The sequence below is a fragment of the Rhamphochromis sp. 'chilingali' genome, assembly GCF_963969265.1.
Source record: "Rhamphochromis sp. 'chilingali' genome assembly, chromosome: 8".
NCBI lineage: Eukaryota > Metazoa > Chordata > Actinopteri > Cichliformes > Cichlidae > Rhamphochromis > Rhamphochromis sp. 'chilingali'.
In genome coordinates, this window is record NC_137935.1 from 9,785,461 (window position 1) to 9,802,790 (window position 17,330).

The window sequence follows — 17,330 nt, forward strand, 5'->3', positions numbered from 1 at the left end:
GAAAAGAAATCAGTGGAATCGCACATCACTAAAGACCACTTCATTTTGTCAAAACCTAATTAAGTGCTTTCCATAGCCAGTGAAATTGAACTCCGCTTTTCAAAAAATGTGTTAAATCATACCTAATTCATTAATATTTAATAATAATTAATATTTCGCTGGATAAATGAAACTATCATTTAAAATTTTTTTAATTTATTCTTGTCTAATATTAAAACTTGCTTTAACATGTACATGTGGTAAAATAGACAATAAATAAATCAGAACGGGGACAAACACACTTTCTCAAAGCAGTGTGTTACGTAAACGATATGATTCGCTGATAATGCTCCTTTAAGGTAAGCTTAGGAGTAACTTCAAATTGCTAGTCTTTCCTTTTTGTTTTTTACTAATGGGCTCTGCATTTCTTTCCGTTTGTGTTTCCCTGCAGTTAAACTCACTGGCATTCAAGCCGAGCGCCATCACACCGCCGTGTTTTGAACAACCAACCGTTCAACAAGCAGGACTGACAGCGCGTGTCCAATAAGATACTCCAAGGAGTTGGCGGCAGCCAATGTCCGACAGCCGGTGCCCAACACACAGAATAAACACAGACGGATTCTCGCAGCCGAAAGACCGCGCACTGACGGTGCTTTTCGTCCCATTGTTTGAGACGAACCGACGTGCGGCTGGCCTCATATAGCGCTGTAGGGGTAAGCACTATAAACGTAATCTTAAACAAAGCGAATAGTGTGCGGCTCTTATGAATGAAACGATTCTCTGGGATATGCTTTGCACAGTATACATTAACGTTGTACGTAGTTGGTTGCATGGCTGAGCTGAATGGGATGCTAACTCAGTATCACGCTCCTGGTGTTTAACGTTATCTTGCTAACTTGGCTAAGTAGTTACCGTACAGTGACATTCACCACGGCCATGAGTAATAACTAAAATAAAGTGGCCATTGGGTTAAAGGACAAGAGCCCTGATGGTCGAGTTAACTGTCTGCCACACTTCGCTTAACGTAACGTCCGCTGCTGTGGTGCGTGCTAAAGGTGGCTGGATGCTACCATAAAGGCTAGCGCTAGCTGGCTGTTGAATGTAGGTTAATACCGTTGACTGGTGCTGAGGCAACCGGAGTACGGTGATACAGGCAGAGCATCATTCTCCGGCATTAGTACGACTTTCACTAAACTTTTAGTCGAATAATATTTAGCGTTTAGACAGGTGACAACAGTAACAGGCAAATTTGTTCTGAAGGACGTAAGGGGTGTTTGAAAAACGGGCAGCTAGCCATTGTTAGCAGTCTAATCAGCCATTTTCATAATCGTCTCCCGAGATGAGCACCGTGACATGCTAGCCTAGCTTGAAGGCTAACGCTGATAGCAAGAGGACACAAAGCAAGATGGCTAAAAGCTAATGAACAATCAAATGAGGTGGACGCTAATGTGTTCACGTAGAACCTTTAGCCGGTTAGCTTCACGTTATATTGTCGGAGTGCTAAAATTAAGCAGTACTATACTGTTTTTACTAGCTTGTATAGGTAAACGTTTGATCTAACGCGCCAGTAGAGTAATGTGTAGCTGATTGTAGTTTTAATAAATGCTAGCCTCTTCATACAATGGATCATCAGTCACCCCAGGCACCCTCCTCCCACCACCCAGTTTAAACAATAGATGTGAGGAACTGATGGAGTAGGAGGCAGACTATTGGCGAGGGCCATTCAGATTCTATTACTTACATTGCATGAAAGTGCTGGTATACTTTGAATTTAAAACTGTATTTTCTCTCCTTAAAATTTAGTAAGCCAAAATGGGGAAGGATCCAAAGAAGCCGAGGGGCAAAATGTCCTCATATGCCTACTTTGTGCAGACGTGCCGGGAGGAGCATAAGAAGAAACACCCCGATGCCAGTGTCAACTTCTCAGAGTTCTCCAAGAAATGCTCTGAGCGATGGAAGGTAAAAGGAATTATTCATAATATTAGATTTTATTTTCAGTTTTCTAAATTCAGTATTTTATTTTTTAGATTGTTTAAAACTGGCTGTGTTTCTCCAAAGACAATGTCTCCAAAAGAGAAAGGCAAGTTTGAAGACATGGCCAAGCAAGACAAGTTGCGTTATGAGCGGGAAATGAAGAATTACGTGCCTCCCAAGGGCCAGAAGAAGAAGCGATTCAAGGACCCCAATGCCCCCAAGAGACCACCGTATGTGCCATAATCTACACTTTCTCATTTTCTTTCAGACTGTAGGGGTATTTTGAGCAATTAAACGGCAACGTTTTTGGTTTTTTCCCATTTCCTTCTTTTCCCCCCACAGGTCTGCATTTTTCCTCTTCTGTGCAGATTTTCGCCCAAAAATAAAAAGTGAAAATCCAGGCCTTTCCATTGGGGACACAGCAAAGAAGTTGGGAGAGATGTGGAACAGCTCATCTGCGGAAGAAAAGCAGCCATATGAGAAGAAGGCTGCCAAGTTGAAGGAGAAATATGACAAGGTGATAATCCAAAATGACATGGAAGTTAAACTTGTTGATTTGATAGAAAAATGTTATTGTCTGTGGAGCATGGAAAAGAGCCTATCTCTCTGTTACAGGATATTGTTGCTTACCGCACAAAGGGAAAAGTGGATTCAGGACCAGCTGCTGCAGCTGATGATGATGATGATGACAATGAAGAAGAAGAGGAGGAAGGAGAAGAAGAAGAGGAAGATGAGGATGATGATGATGAGTAGCTCACTTGGGGATGGGACCTGCAGTTTTGTTTATGCCATATATCCTTATATCTCAATTCACCATCTTGAAAAACCGAAGTCAGATTGACCAAGATCATGTGTATATTTAATGTTTTTAAGATGTACAGTGTTATTCTCCTTTTCTTTTTCTTTTGTTTTTTTTGTAAAGTCAACACTACATATCTTACGTTTGGAATTTTCTAGTGGTAGTACTTTATCCCTGCCATATTATGTAACAGTCTAGGAGGACTACAAATAAGTATGAAAGTAACTAGTCCTTAGGTGTTCCAACTCAAAAATGAGATTTCTGAGTTGCTAGTGTATTTTTGTTTATTTTGAAAAATATTTTTTTATGTGCTGTCCCAATGTCTTTTTATTGTTCTTTGAATACCACTCTAATATCAAATGCAGCTGTCGACATTCAAGAATGTCTTCAATAAAGGTCGTTTTTTTTTTTTTTTTTAACAAGTTTGTTTTTTTTTTCCTCCTAATTTTAATCATCTCACAATATCTAAAAACTACCAAACTTCAAACTTCCATGTATTCTATATTCATTACATGCAAATAGGGCCCTTCAGTCCATCTGTAATTCTGTGTTGGGTGTTTCTCATCTTCCTCTTGGGTTCAGGTTTGTTAGCAGCCCAATAATGCGGTCAGCAAGCTATTTGATAGTTTTGGCGCTGTGGGAAGCTTCTAGGTCTTGCTGTAAAAGGAAATAAGAATCTCTATAAAGCCTGTCAGCAGTGGAAAGCAAGAAGTACTCTAAAATCTAGTGGTTCAGTATTAGGAATGCGGCAGTTGTAGCTCCTTTCCTAGTACTGAGCCACTAGATGTCCATGTGTGGTGGATCTTAATCCTCTGTCACCGGCCTCAGTTCTCTGTTTGCAAAGCTCTCCCAAGTTCCTGATTTGACTTACCTTGACAATCTTCTCTTTATATCACACTTCCCTTTTAGACAGATGTTTAAATACAGCAGTCTGCAAACAACTTGCCTTTTTCACAAATGAGACTTAACCTCTTGTGGAGGATAACCATCATTATCTGCAAAACTGTCAAGTCAGTAGTCCATTTTTTAAGTCTTGAATAATAAATGTACCTTTTTCAATCAAGTTCACAATACTAGTTAATCTATGAGTAATTCAGAGTTTGAGGCTTTTTATGTAAACAGATTGCTAATGGCACAAATGACTAAGGATAATTGACAAGTAATAATTCTTACTTACCAGTACTGGACTCATAGTATTATTAAACCAGAAGGTCAGATATTTGACAATAGCAAGTAATACGAACACAATTAAGGATATCACATTGTTCTATTGGAAAATAAACTTTTATTGATTTTAACAATTTAAGAAAAAGATATTGCCTAATGGCTGTTATTTCCAAAGTGCTAAGGCATTCACATCCTCAGCAATGTTTTATAAACTCTCTGGAAAGTAAGAAACATCGATCATGCTACAGTAGTTTGAGCAACCTCAATCCAGAAGGTGGCGCCATGATATAAAAAACCTGTATGTGTATGTGTGTGTGTGGCATTAAAAAACTTTAAACTACACTTGTTTTGTCATGCGCACACAAGTGACAAGTCCATATAGGTTCTACAGAGTGTTTTTTTTTTTTTCAGGATGATAATGACTCCATCTGTAGGACACGGAGGATCACTGCCTGGTTTAAAGGGACAGCTGTTAGCAGTCACCCAAAAAATGATCAAAACACCAGATTAGGGAATTTCTTTTGTAGGAATAGTTTTTGCTTTCCTCCTGGGGAGTTCCAGAGGCTTGGATAATCAATGCAAAAAGCACAAGAAGATGCTCCACTACACAATATTATTATGGATGTCTTTTATTCCCAGCCAAGTACCAAATGAACATAAGAAAAGTACTCCTTCTCCGAGTGCTCTCTTTCCCAAGGCAGGGACCTTTTGTGATCCCTTGGTTGTATTGAGTTGCAATTCCCTGTAACTGGAGGCAAGCTCACAGGCACGGTGGCCTCACCATCACTTAGAGGGGGTTCACATGTCCATTCATCAGGCTTTTCTCAGTAGTGTTTTCCCTTGCAGTAACCGTTCTTAGAAGTGTTAGCGAATATGAATGAAACCTCTGTGTTCTCCTTTCAGTAGGTCTGACACACAAACAAGCTCAGTGTTCCTGCATGTAGTTAACATTAGGGTCACAACAGTTGTTTTTTATTGGAAGCAAGCATAAAGATGGTAAAAGCCCTGTTTCTTTAGAAAGAAGAGTTTAGTGAGTCCAGCAGCAACTGAATTTTGAATATTAAATAAAAAGTTAATAATTCAATATCAGTTGAAATGATTAAAAATGAATTACATTTGCTCTAAAAGATATTGCCTTGTAGTTGGCAAATGGTTTCTGTCTGTTTGACATTGCTCTACAGTATCATGTCAAGTCAGTTTTGAGACCTGTGATTCTGAATAGTTTTTTCCCCTTCTTTTCACTCCCTTTTTACCAATTGAATGAATGCCATTCTGTCTCTGAATGAACCCCCCCCCCCCCAATCTGATATGCAACAACAAAGTCTGCCTCTAGGCTACCTAACTGCAGGCAACTGTTCAGAGAGTCCATTTCATGCCTACGCTGAATAACCTCAATAGCAAAATCCATGTCGAGAATATAAAACATACTGATTCAGTAAACCATAGCTGGATATACTATTAATGCTTTTTACCTGGTAATTTTTCTTCAACCGTTAGCTTTTTTCACAAGCAAATAAATAGAAAAGAAAATGTAATCTGCTTCACTCTCAAGTCCCACGAAACTTTTTTTTCCTCCCCAGCTGCAGGATTTGCATAGAGTGATGTCAAAGAGGCGTGTCAGTCAGGATTACAAACTGAACAGATTGAGTAATCACCATGGATACAGCTTTAATACTTTACCATTTGTTGGGCTTGTGTGGGGGCTGCACAGTTATGGGATTTTACCTTTTAGTGCCACGTCTGTTTTGTGTGCTATTATTACTTGATTTTGTAACTATGGTCAACAAAGAGGTGCTGAAGAAGTAAACTTTATAATGGATTCTACCGGATGTAGGAGGAAATATATAATTATTATTATTCACTTTGTGGTAAGTTGGCCTGTTGGTTGATGTGTTTTGATAACTGGCTTCAAATTTTGTTTAGATGTCTATTTGTGTTTAAAGCTTCCAGCACATTTTACATATCTCCAATAATTTCATTACTTCAGAAGTTGACAATTTATGCTTGCTTCGAAACTGTGACTCCTTGCCTTTTTCAGGTGTTTATTACTACATCATCTCATAAACTTTCATCTGGAAATAGGGTGAATGTAAGTAGTGTGAGGGAGCTTGCAGATATCATACTAGGGCAGCATACGCTCCCCTCCTGGTATCCTTCGTCTGTTGATGCTGTGCTGGAGCATGGTGAAGTAAGCCTACACCCTCATAACAGATGGCAAACACAGATGGCTTTCTTCAAAACTGTTTACTCATTTCAAGTGAAAGAAGACACACTACCAGGTTAGTCATCTTTCCCCATGTAAGCGCATATGCATGTTAGCTGAGAGATTATTTTTTGAAATATTAATGTGTAACTTTGGGTCCCCATTTCAAATATACTTCAAATTATTCCATTTTGACATAACTTTGCTGCTCAATCCACTATTATTATTATTATTTATTATTTATTTATTTCCACTGTGTTCACAGGAACAATTGTGGGAAAAGTGGAAACACAGTTTGAGAGTCTCACAGCTATCACATACTCAGTTCAGGAGGATGACGGTGAGAACCTATTCCTTCTCAGCCCTTTCTCGGGGGAGTTCCTATTAACCCGCAGCCTGGATTTTGAAGCACAAAGGTTCTACATTCTCACAGTGGAGGCGCAGCAGGGGGATCTGCAGGTATCTGGTATCAGGGTGTATTTCAATTTGCTAGATGTGAATGACAACCTCCCTGTTTTCAGTCAAGATACCTTTTCTGCAGTGTTATTGGAGAACACAAACATTGGAACTTGTTTCCTGTCTCTGAATGTGTCAGATAAAGATGAGGGTAAGTGTGCAAAGTGAATATAAAATGTTACTACCATCATACGTTCAATGGATTTTACTTTCACCTTAACCCTTTTACACATAGTGATCACTACATTGGACAGCTATTCAAAGGCCGTTTTCTTGTATTTGTGTCAGTGTGTACTTGCACATAAACCATTACATTGGAAACTGATGTGTCACTCCATACCCTGCCACCCACTCCAAAGGTGATGTTGTCCACCTAAGTGGGCATTTAAAAGACAAGATGTTAAGAAAAAATGAAATTCAAAAATATTTTTTCATGCCTACAGATGAATAAGAAAACTTAAGAAAACAATCCTGATTGAGGTTGTCATAATTCATGCACGAAAGGGTTAAAGCAACATTTTCCTAATCTTCTGTTGTCCAATTTTGGTGAGCCAATGTGAATTTTAGCCTCAGTTTCCTGTTCTTAACTGACAGGAATGACGCTCAGTGTGGTCACCTGCTTTTGTAACCCATCTGCTTCAAAGTTTTGAAGTATGTAGAAGAGCAGAAGAAATGTTCTTCTAAATATTTTGGTAGTAGCAAGTGATTATTTAAGTTACAGTTGTCCTGCTGTCTCTGCTTGAAGCAGTCCAGCCATTCTCTTCTGACCTCTGGCATCAACAAGGCATTTTCTCTAACAGAACTGCCACACTGGACATTTTCTCTTTTTCAGACCATTCTCTGCAAACCTTAGAGATGGTCTCCAGATCCATCCAGCACTAACAGTCACACAACATTCAAAACCATTTAAATCACCTTTCTTTTGCCTTCTGACACTCAGTTTCAATTTCAGCAGTTTGTCACGACAATGTCTACATGCCTAAATGTGTTGCTGCAATGTGATTGGCTGATTCCTTTGTGTTAAAGAGCAGTTGAACAGCTGTACCTAACAAAATGGCCAATGACTGTACATTATATTACATAAAATATATAAATGAATCCTGCATTTGTAGTAATACAGGATACATTCTATCCGCATTGCATTATTATTATTATTATTTTATTGGAGCTGCTCCTCAAGCAAATGATTTATACATTCATCTAGTCAGTGGGGATCACACCCATAAACATCCCCGTATTTCACTGTTCAGATAAAGTGAATGAGAGGCTGTTGTCAAGTATTCTGTGGAATAGTGTATTTGTTAAGAAAACATATTTCATATAAATAAAATGACAGAAAGGAATCAGCAGCTAGATTGAACTTTAGCCCTGTAAGTCATTGATGTAAAACCACACATTTTTCACAGTTCACATTCAAGCGCCTCATTTTGCCCTTCGATTTATACAGGTTTAAGACAACTGCAATGAAAATATAAGGATTATGATACAAATGTGTTTTCAGAAAGTATAATATAATGCATTTATCATTTTTAGTTATGCTTCCAAGAAAGGTCTATAATCGATGTCTATAACTGATATCTTACTTGACAACAAGTCTAAACCCATTTTATCCTTTTTAATAATTTACATGCTATATTTTCTTGTCTGCAAGGTGATAATGGAAAAATGACACTGAGAGTGATCAGTGGTGACGACGAGGAAGTGTTTGTCACAGATTCAACTGGTACCTTATGCCTTAACAAACCTCTGGACAGGGAGAGACAGTCCTACTACAATCTGACTGTGGCAGCCAATGACTGTGCCCAGCCTGCATCTTTACAATTCACAAGTACAGCGCGTGTTATTGTGATTACTGAAGATGTCAACGACAATGCTCCAATGTTTGTGTCAGCCGAAAGTGTTAGTATACCAGAAGACACTGCACTGCATTCTGTTGTAATAACTGCTCATGCTGAGGATGAAGACGCTGGATCCAACGGGAGGGTTTTGTATTATTTAAACACCTCCGGTGGGATATTCAGCATTGATAACAGAAGTGGAAAGATATACCTGGAGGAGTTATTAGACAGAGAAGAAGTAGATACTCTGACTGTTACTATAATAGCTACTGATGAAGGCTTACCCATGCTGGCAACCACTATGAAACTCACAGTGCATGTTGAGGATGTGAATGATCATGACCCTGAGTTTTTACAAAGCAGTTATAACCTGACAGTCAGAGAGGATATCCCCAGGGGAACAAGCCTGCTGCAGGTTCAGGCTCACGATCAAGACATTGGATCCAATGGACAAGTACGGTACATGTTGGCCCAGATTGGTCCATTTGTGGTGGACATAATTCGAGGAGTTCTCACAGTCATGGATGAACTAGATAGAGAGAGGGACTCAAACTACACATTGATGATAACTGCTGTAGATCGGGGGAACATACCCAGATCTGCTAGTGCTGCAATCCATATCACAGTGATGGATGTCAATGACTTTGCACCCCAGTTTGTTCCAGAAACATTGACCATTCATGTGAAGGAGAATGAGGAGGATCCAACTCAGCTAACATATCAGGTGCAGTAAAATTCTGCTGAAAAACAACAGCATTTTAATGTTTGTCTTTTTATTTATTTATTTATTTTCTGTTATTGTTTTTTTCTTTTTGTTTTTAAAATTTTGCCAGGTCTCAGCTTTGGATGAAGATTTAGGAAACAACAGTCAGCTTACCTATTTTATAGAGAAAGGAAATGGATATAATTTATTTTCTATCACTCCCAGTGGCACATTTCATATTTTGCACACCTTAGACAGAGAGAAGGAGTCGCTATATATAGTCACCATCACTGCTGTTGATTCAGGTAACTTATATCCAAATAAAATTGCACGATACTTAATTCAGTATGGAAATAATGGTCTATGTTTTTCTAATACTCACTTCACACTATTTGATGATGACTTCCACTGTCATTTGAAGGACTGCCATCCCTAACAGGCACTTTGACTGTGCACATCATAGTTGACGATGTCAATGATAATCACCCAGAGTTTACTGAGGAAGTCTACAACACCATAGTGCCTGAGGACAGTCTTATAGGCACTGTGTTTGCTGTGATAATCGCTTCTGATGTCGACGAGGGTGTCAGTGGGGAAGTAAGGTAAATGTGATAATTTGTTTCTTAAAACAAAATGCTTTTATAGTATTTTGATAATCTTCTGAATTTAATGACTGTGTTATATTAGAGTAACTTTCAGGGTTTTGCATAGCGCACTGCTTTATTTTTATTTGTTTTGTTTAGCTATTCTATGGAAAACCTCAATGTGCCTTTCGCCATTGATGAAACATCTGGAGAGCTATTTACAACAAACATACTGGACAGGGAGACAGTGGCCATTTACAATTTGGAAGTGACTGCGAGTGATAAGCATCCCATTCAGCCTCTGTCCAGCTCTGTGCTTGTTACTGTACTTATTGGAGATATTAATGACCACTGGCCCCAGTTTATGAATGGGCCTTATGTGGCCTATGTGCCAATCGAGTTAGCTCCAGGTGAGAGATTACCTTTCTATTTGACAGCTATATGTTTTATTCTGGGTAATATTGGCAATCGTATTAATATTGTATTATCCCCCCCCTTTTTTTTTTTCTGCAGGCTCTGTTGTTTGTGCAGTGAGAGCATTAGATGACGACACTGAGATCAATGCAGAACTACATTATTCGTTACAGGGAGAAAGCTCTGATATGTTTTCAATCGATCCTTACAGTGGCACTGTTTTCACTTCAGCAGCTCTACAGTCAGTGGATGATGTTATTGTCACTGTGCGTGTGGAAGATTCTGGGGAAGATCCCAAATTTGACACCACAACTATTAGTGTCAGGTTTCAGAACACCGCTGATTTCCCAAAGATGAACGTGGATGTTCTGAGTTATTCCCTCACAGAGGATGAGCGAGTGGAAACACTGGTGGCTGTGGTATCTGCCCTGAGTATTAGAGCTGAACCTGTCACTTTTTATCTCGCTTCTGGAAACTTTGAAAACATGTTTCACATCGATCATTCAAGTGGAGCCCTGATAGTAGAGAGACCATTGGATTTTGAGAGCAAAAAAGAGTTTCCTTTGTTGATAGAAGCCAGAGACTCAGGCCTGCCTCCTTTCTCCTCTTTTTCTGAAATTCACATAAACATCACTGATGCAAATGATAATTTCCCACAGTTTACTCAAGCTGAGTACAGGTGTGAGGTTTTTGAGAACTCCCCGCCTACCGTGGTTTGTGATGTACTTGCAATTGATGCAGATTCTGGCTATTATGGCACAGTGCAATACAACATAACAGACGGAAACCACGGTAACTTCTTCACAATTGACCCTGAAAATGGTTACTTGAGTACCACTGTAAGTTTAGACAGAGAACATATTCCTGAATTTAATTTAACAGTTGAAGCAGAAGAACTAGAAAACATGCTTCACAAAGACAAAGCAACTGTTATCATCACTGTTTTAGACAGAAATGATAATGCCCCTCTATTTTCTCAGATTTTTCTCACAGAGGTGTCTGAAGATACCCCTGTTGGACAGACAATTATAAAAGTCACCTCTACAGATGATGACACTGATGCCAATGCAGTGATTAATTACTTGATAGTTGAGCAAAGTGATGACATGCTTTTTAATATTGATTTCACCACTGGCTACATCACCGTTGAAGGAGTTTTGGACAGGGAAATGCAGGATCATTATATCTTTAAAGTAAGTGCAAATGATTCAGCATGGAGTATAAGCACAGATGTGACTATAGTCATTTTAGACGTCAATGATAACAGACCAGTATTTTCTGAACATTTCTATAACATTATCCTCCCTGAAACAAAAGATGAAGAGGCATTTGTTTTGCAGATTCTTGCTACAGATGCAGACATTGGGAAAAACAGTGAGATTTTCTATGTTATTGACCCTCCACATGAGGAGTTTTGGCTGAACGCTACCACTGGTGAAATCTATACAAAGCAGCCCATGATGTTACGTGACTGTAATTTTGAAATCTATCAATTTATGGTTACTGCTTTTGACCGTGGCAGTATCCCCCTACATAGTAATGTCACTATCAGAGTAAGATTGGAACACTACAACAACCACCCTCCTATGTTTTTCCCTTTACAACCCTTGATGGCTATTCCTTATCACCTGGCTGTGGGAAGTGAGGTGGTCCAGTTTACAGCAGTAGATCTGGATGTCAATGGCAATAGTAGCATTAAGTATTTTTTGAATGGAGGAAATGCATCTGATTTCTTTTGGATTCAAGGTGACACTGGAAAACTAATTTTAAATCAGACTTTAGGAGAGAATGAAAATCAGATCCTCACTTTAATAGCTGTGGCTGAAGATGAGGGCACCCCCCCTTTAACATCCCAAGCTGAAATCACTTTCCAAATTACTGGGAGGAATCAATTTACTCCGAGCTTTAGCGAATCTTATGTTACTTTCTCTGTCCCTGAGGACCTGCCTGTAGGATCAGTAATAGGAAATATTCAAGCAGAAGATGGGGATTATGGTCCCAATGGGGAGATCACATACAACATTACCCCAGAAAATCAATTTTTACCACTATCTGTGGGAGAATTTTCAGGACTGATAACACTGATCAGAGAGCTTGACTTTGAAGAACAAAGTATTTATCATTTCCAAATTAAAGCTAAAGATGAGGGCTGGTTCTCTAAAACTGGCACATTAAATGTCACGGTGTTAGTCATGGATGTGAACGACAATCCCCCAGTCTTTTCATCCTCAGAGTACATAACATCAGTTCGTGAAAACTCAGCTGTTGGAACGAATGTTCTCGATGTAACAGCCACAGATATTGACTCAGGTGCAAATGCACAAATATTCTACTCTCTCATTGGTGGCCATATAGATAAATTTGCAGTTGATTCAGGAAATGGCACCATCACCACTTTGGCCATGTTTGATTATGAGCAAGAGCAGATGTTTGATTTAACAATCAAAGGTTCCAATACTGGAGGACATGCTTTATTTAGTTTAGCACATGTTGTCATCCAAATCTCAGATGTTAATGAGTTCACGCCTAGATTCATCAAAAAAGAATTTAACTTCTCAGTACTTAAAAACGTGCCTATTGGAACTGTTGTTGGAAAAGTGATGGCTACAGATGGTGACCGAGGCACTGAAGGTCAAGTGTTTTACTTTTTGTTTGCCAGGAAAAAAAAAAAGAGCTTTGAAATTCACGAACGTTCTGGAGACGTATATACGACCAATAGTTTGAGGAAACAAGGCAACAGCCATGTAGTTTTGAAAGTTCTGGCCAAGAACTCTGGTGTTATTACTGGCACAGATATAGATGAGACTTTTGTCCACATCAGTGTGATTGACACAAATGAAGCTCCCATGTTCACATCTCCCCGCTATATGGCGAATGTTACAGAAGACACCCCAATTGGGACATCTGTTGCAACTGTGAGTGCTGTGGACGAGGACTCCATTGTTAACTGGAATCATTTCTTCTTCACCATTGAGCATGGAAACACCAATTTCTCCTTCTCTATTGATCCATCTAATGGTATCATTTCTGTGAATTCTCCACTGGACAGAGAAGTCTGGCCAGTCTATAATCTTACTGTTATAGCCACAGATAATGGCTCTCCACCAGCCACTGGGACTACTAATGTCATTGTGACTATTGGTGATATTAATGACAATGCCCCCAAACTCACATCAACTGAAGCTCATGTGAGAGAAAATCAACCTGAAGGCACCATAGTCACTAAATTAACTGCATTTGACTCTGATTTACCACCCAACCAAGGCCCTTTTATGTACTGGTTATTAGACTCCTCGGTGGCCAGTGCTTTTTCTCTCACTCCTGATGGAGTTCTGCTCACCACCCGCCCAATTGATCGGGAACAAATCTCTGCATATCAAGTGCTTGTGGCTGTCAGGGATTCAGGATTTCCCTTGCCACTATCATCAACATCAACCTTCCACATCCGGGTTGTGGATGAAAACGACAACCCTTCAATGGCAAGAAATATCTTTATTGAGGTGAAATATTTTGGTAGTTCTTTCCAAGGTGGCATGATTGGTAATGTCCATCCTGAGGATCAGGATGAGTCTGACAGATTCAACTGCACCATCAAAAGTGGGCCAACTCACATGTTCACAATCCTTAATGGCACATGTGAGCTGTGGTCTTTTCCCTTTCAAGGCGAAGCTACGTTTAACATCTCCATTGAAGCTACAGACCAGCTGCACTTTCCCGTAAACAACAGCGTCTACGTTAACTACAAAGGTTTTACAAATGCTTCTATAGACAATTGTATATTATTCTCTTTGTCATCATCTTCAGTAGAGCTGTTTTTGTCTAATAACTATTTGAGGTTCGTAAAAGCTCTGGACAGTCTGTTTAACCTACAAGCCTCTAAGACTCATGTATTTGGAATGAAACATATTGGGTGGGAAATCCTTCTGTTGGCTGCAGTCAAAAATTACAACGGTCAGTACCTTAGCAGAGAGGTGGCGAGTGGTATATCATCTGGACACAAGAAATTACTGGAGGCTCAGAGCAATGTGACAATTTCTCACATCACCAGTGATCCATGTCTGAGCAGCCCTTGTCAAAATGGAGCATCATGCCACAAAAATATTTACATCAGCCAGGAGGTTGCTGTCCTTGAAAGTGTAGCGGTCATCTTTGTTGCACCAAAGAAAGAGATTTTTAACTGTACTTGTCCATCCGGATTTACTGGTTCACTGTGTGAAGAAGAAATTGATGAATGTGAGCTAAATCCCTGTGAGAATAAAGGCACATGTGTGAATACAGTGGGAAGTTTCTTCTGTCACTGTCAGGTTGGCTTCTCTGGTTCCCACTGCGCTGCTGATGTCAATGGATGCCTGAAGGTGAAGTGCCAAAATGGTGGGACTTGTATCCCCTCCGAGGATGGATATCAGTGCCACTGTGTGCCTGGATTTGGAGGTACATTTTCTCATGTATAGATAGATAGGAAAAAAATTAATATGTGAGAACCAACTGTTAATTTGTTTTTTAAAATAAAACTTCTTTTTTTAATTTAATTGTTTCAGGAGAAACCTGTGATGAGTTCATAGACTACTGCAAATCATCACCCTGTGTTCATGGTATCTGCATTAATTCACAAACAGGATTCTCTTGTAATTGTCACTTTGGTAAGAATGATACATAATGCTAGATGTACATTTGTCTACAAAAGTGTAAAATCTTAGGAAAGACACACTTTCTTGCATATATTTAGAAAAAAAGGGTTGCTTGTAACAAACTGTATACAAATGATGGACATAGCAAAGCTGATGACACCCACTCTTTAGTTATGTCTCATTGTGAAGCTTTAAGCTGAGCATTTTTTAGCATCATTTTTAATCCAGGAAGAGTAATAACTCGTCAGTCACAAGGTAAACCCACTCTAACACCTAATTTATGCTTCAACTGGAAACTTCACAATGTAACCTCCAACATAAGTGCAAACTCGTCAGTCCCCTTGGACACATGTAGGTTACACTGTAGGCTCTACAAAGATCTAAATCAGGCCTAAAGCATGCCCTGCTTTATTTTCCTTCTTGACTCTAACTGGGGCCACAATTTACAAAATAAGTATAAAATCAACACAAAAATATTTACTGAGGTCGAAGCATGGGTACCAAAGTGTCATTTATCCACTGACTGATGTACAGGCCTCTACTTTATGGCTCGTAACTTTGTCAACACATCTGTCAATCAAAGTGACTACCCCTAACTTGAAATTTAACAAAATTCAAGAGTGGTTGTATCACCAAAGGTGGTGTACAGTGGTTAAAAAAAAAGAGAAATTAACTATTGAGACCAAACTCATGTTCTGTACCTGGCTATAATCATGTTCATTTTATCCTTAAGTTGATTATTTTAAAACATACAAGTCAATGGGAACAGACTGATTTTTGGAGCCAGTGTCAAGTAGCCATTTAAAGAACGGCAGTTTTTTTGTGTGTGTGTGTGTGTTCATTTTCATCCACAGCAGACATACATAGCTTCGGTCTAAAAAGTGAAACCAGTACAGAATTGACTTAAATCTGCATTCATTGTCATGTGTACCAGTTTGTGACTCCTCTGGGTGCAAAAGATGTTCTCAACTCGCTTGGTCTATGAAAGCTTTCCTCATGAGATTCCGGCTGAGCCACTAGTTTCATGTCATACTGAATATAAGATGAGATTAATTGTGTAAACTATGATGCATATTAGTGTCCAGAAGAAAGATAAAGCTTGTCTATATGAAGTATTCCTTGCATTATCAGCAAGATCCACCGTTTGCTTGTTATACAGTTTCAAAACACCAAAATAGCAACAGCAAAATGCTCAGCCTAAGACCTCAATGGGTGATATCAGTGGCTATATATGCTATCTGTTTATGCGCATATATGAAATATGCTAAGAGGTTTTCTAAGAATTAAATGGGAAAAAATAATATGGAACTCATCTTTATGTTAGGAGTCAGTGGAGTCCGGTGTGAGGATCACAGTTATGGCTTTGAGGAGCTGTCCTTCATGGAGTTTCCACCACTGGATCGTAGGACTAATTTAATCTCTTTGGAGTTTGCCACAATGCAGAGGGACTCCCTCCTCCTCTACAATCCAGGAGGTTCAAACAGCAGAGAGTTCTTTGCACTGGAGATACTGGATGGAGCAGTACATCTCTCTTATGATCTGGGTTCAGGACCTGTGAGGTTGCAAACATACAAGCAAGTTGCAGATGGATATTTTCACAGTGTTATTGCCAGGAGGATTGGCAGTGTGAGTTTTAAATATATCAGTATAAGAAAACAACAACGAAAAAAACCAACTGCCAGGTCACAGGGTTGCCTGCAGAGAAATGTTTACTCATTAGAGTACTTTGCATTACATGAGCAACTTAGCAAAACATTGACTTCTGAGTATACTGATCTTTTAGATCAGCAGTTTCTGAAACACTTAGATCAGCCCAACTGGCACCAACAACAATGCTATGTTTAAAGTCATTTAAATCATCTTACATTCCCATTCTGTTGCCTTAATCCCTTGAGGTGCTGCCATGATTAGTTGATTAACAATGAGTTTGACTGTTGTACCCAACAAAGTGGCTAATAGTATGTCTACTATCAATGGATTACTCATTTAAATAAGAAAATGACTGTTTACTTGAACTGCAGAAGTAATGTTTTGTTTCTTCATTGAAAAAGTAATTTGAGTACTTTAATACATTAGCATGTTTTATTGAATTTGAGTTACATTCATATATCTTTTTATTATTTATTGCATTTCACAGATGGGTTCACTGCATGTGGACAACTGCACGGATGACGAAAACAATAGATTCTGTTTTTCAACGAATGATGGAAGTATTTCAGAAAGGTAGCAGTGAAATATTTAATTGGAATATTCCTCATTTCTAATTTTCATCTTCATGTAAGCAATATTTTTCATTTTTCAATTTTTTTCTTTCTTTGTCTTTATCGCCAAATAGGACACTTGATGTTGGCAACAGTAATATGACCTTTGGAGGATTAAGAACTACTGAAGCTATTTTAGTGCATCCTTCTCAGATAAGAGCCCATGACTTTGTTGGATGTATCCGAAACTTTCATGTTAATGGCATCCTCCTGAGACCCTCAATGGCTCTAGCGGCATATAACATCTTTGACAGGCAGGCTTATTAAAATTAGTGCATGTAGATGTCTTTATACTTTAAACATTGCTGGATACATATTTGATAC

The 17,330-nt window shown here is 39.0% G+C and overlaps 2 protein-coding genes across 3 annotated transcripts; both read left to right on the forward strand.

Annotated features, from left to right (window-relative positions):
- Window positions 1-534: 534 nt before the first annotated feature.
- hmgb1b (high mobility group box 1b) lies at window positions 535-3,067 on the forward strand. Of its 2 annotated transcripts, none has more exons than XM_080888875.1 (5): window positions 535-692; window positions 1,783-1,938; window positions 2,038-2,183; window positions 2,296-2,470; window positions 2,569-3,067. In XM_080888875.1, exons 2-5 carry the CDS (start codon window positions 1,792-1,794, stop codon window positions 2,704-2,706), a joined length of 606 nt encoding a protein of 201 aa, XP_080745001.1. In that variant the 5' UTR covers window positions 535-692; window positions 1,783-1,791; the 3' UTR covers window positions 2,707-3,067. The 2 variants fall into 2 exon arrangements, with proteins under 2 accessions (XP_080745001.1, XP_080745002.1); XM_080888876.1 differs by lacking the exon at window positions 535-692 and adding an exon at window positions 1,137-1,156.
- Window positions 3,068-5,613: 2,546 nt separating this feature from the next.
- LOC308401050 (protocadherin Fat 4) lies at window positions 5,614-16,590 on the forward strand (the record flags this gene model as incomplete). Its single annotated transcript, XM_080889110.1, has 10 exons — window positions 5,614-5,787; window positions 5,958-6,198; window positions 6,388-6,729; window positions 8,230-9,140; window positions 9,250-9,424; window positions 9,541-9,721; window positions 9,863-10,113; window positions 10,217-14,548; window positions 14,656-14,757; window positions 16,070-16,590. The coding sequence occupies exons 1-10, from the start codon at window positions 5,734-5,736 to the stop codon at window positions 16,588-16,590; spliced, it is 7,110 nt and encodes a 2,369-aa protein (XP_080745236.1). The 5' UTR covers window positions 5,614-5,733.
- Window positions 16,591-17,330: the final 740 nt, after the last annotated feature.

Bases quoted from the DNA above. Each gene is read 5' to 3' on its own strand.
- hmgb1b (XM_080888875.1), top strand. From the start codon at position 1,792: ATGGGGAAGGATCCAAAGAAGCCGAGGGGCAAAATGTCCTCATATGCC. The intron at 2,184-2,295 runs GTATGTGCCATA...TTCCCCCCACAG, and splicing joins AATGCCCCCAAGAGACCACC to GTCTGCATTTTTCCTCTTCT. The intron at 2,471-2,568 runs GTGATAATCCAA...TCTCTGTTACAG, and splicing joins TGAAGGAGAAATATGACAAG to GATATTGTTGCTTACCGCAC.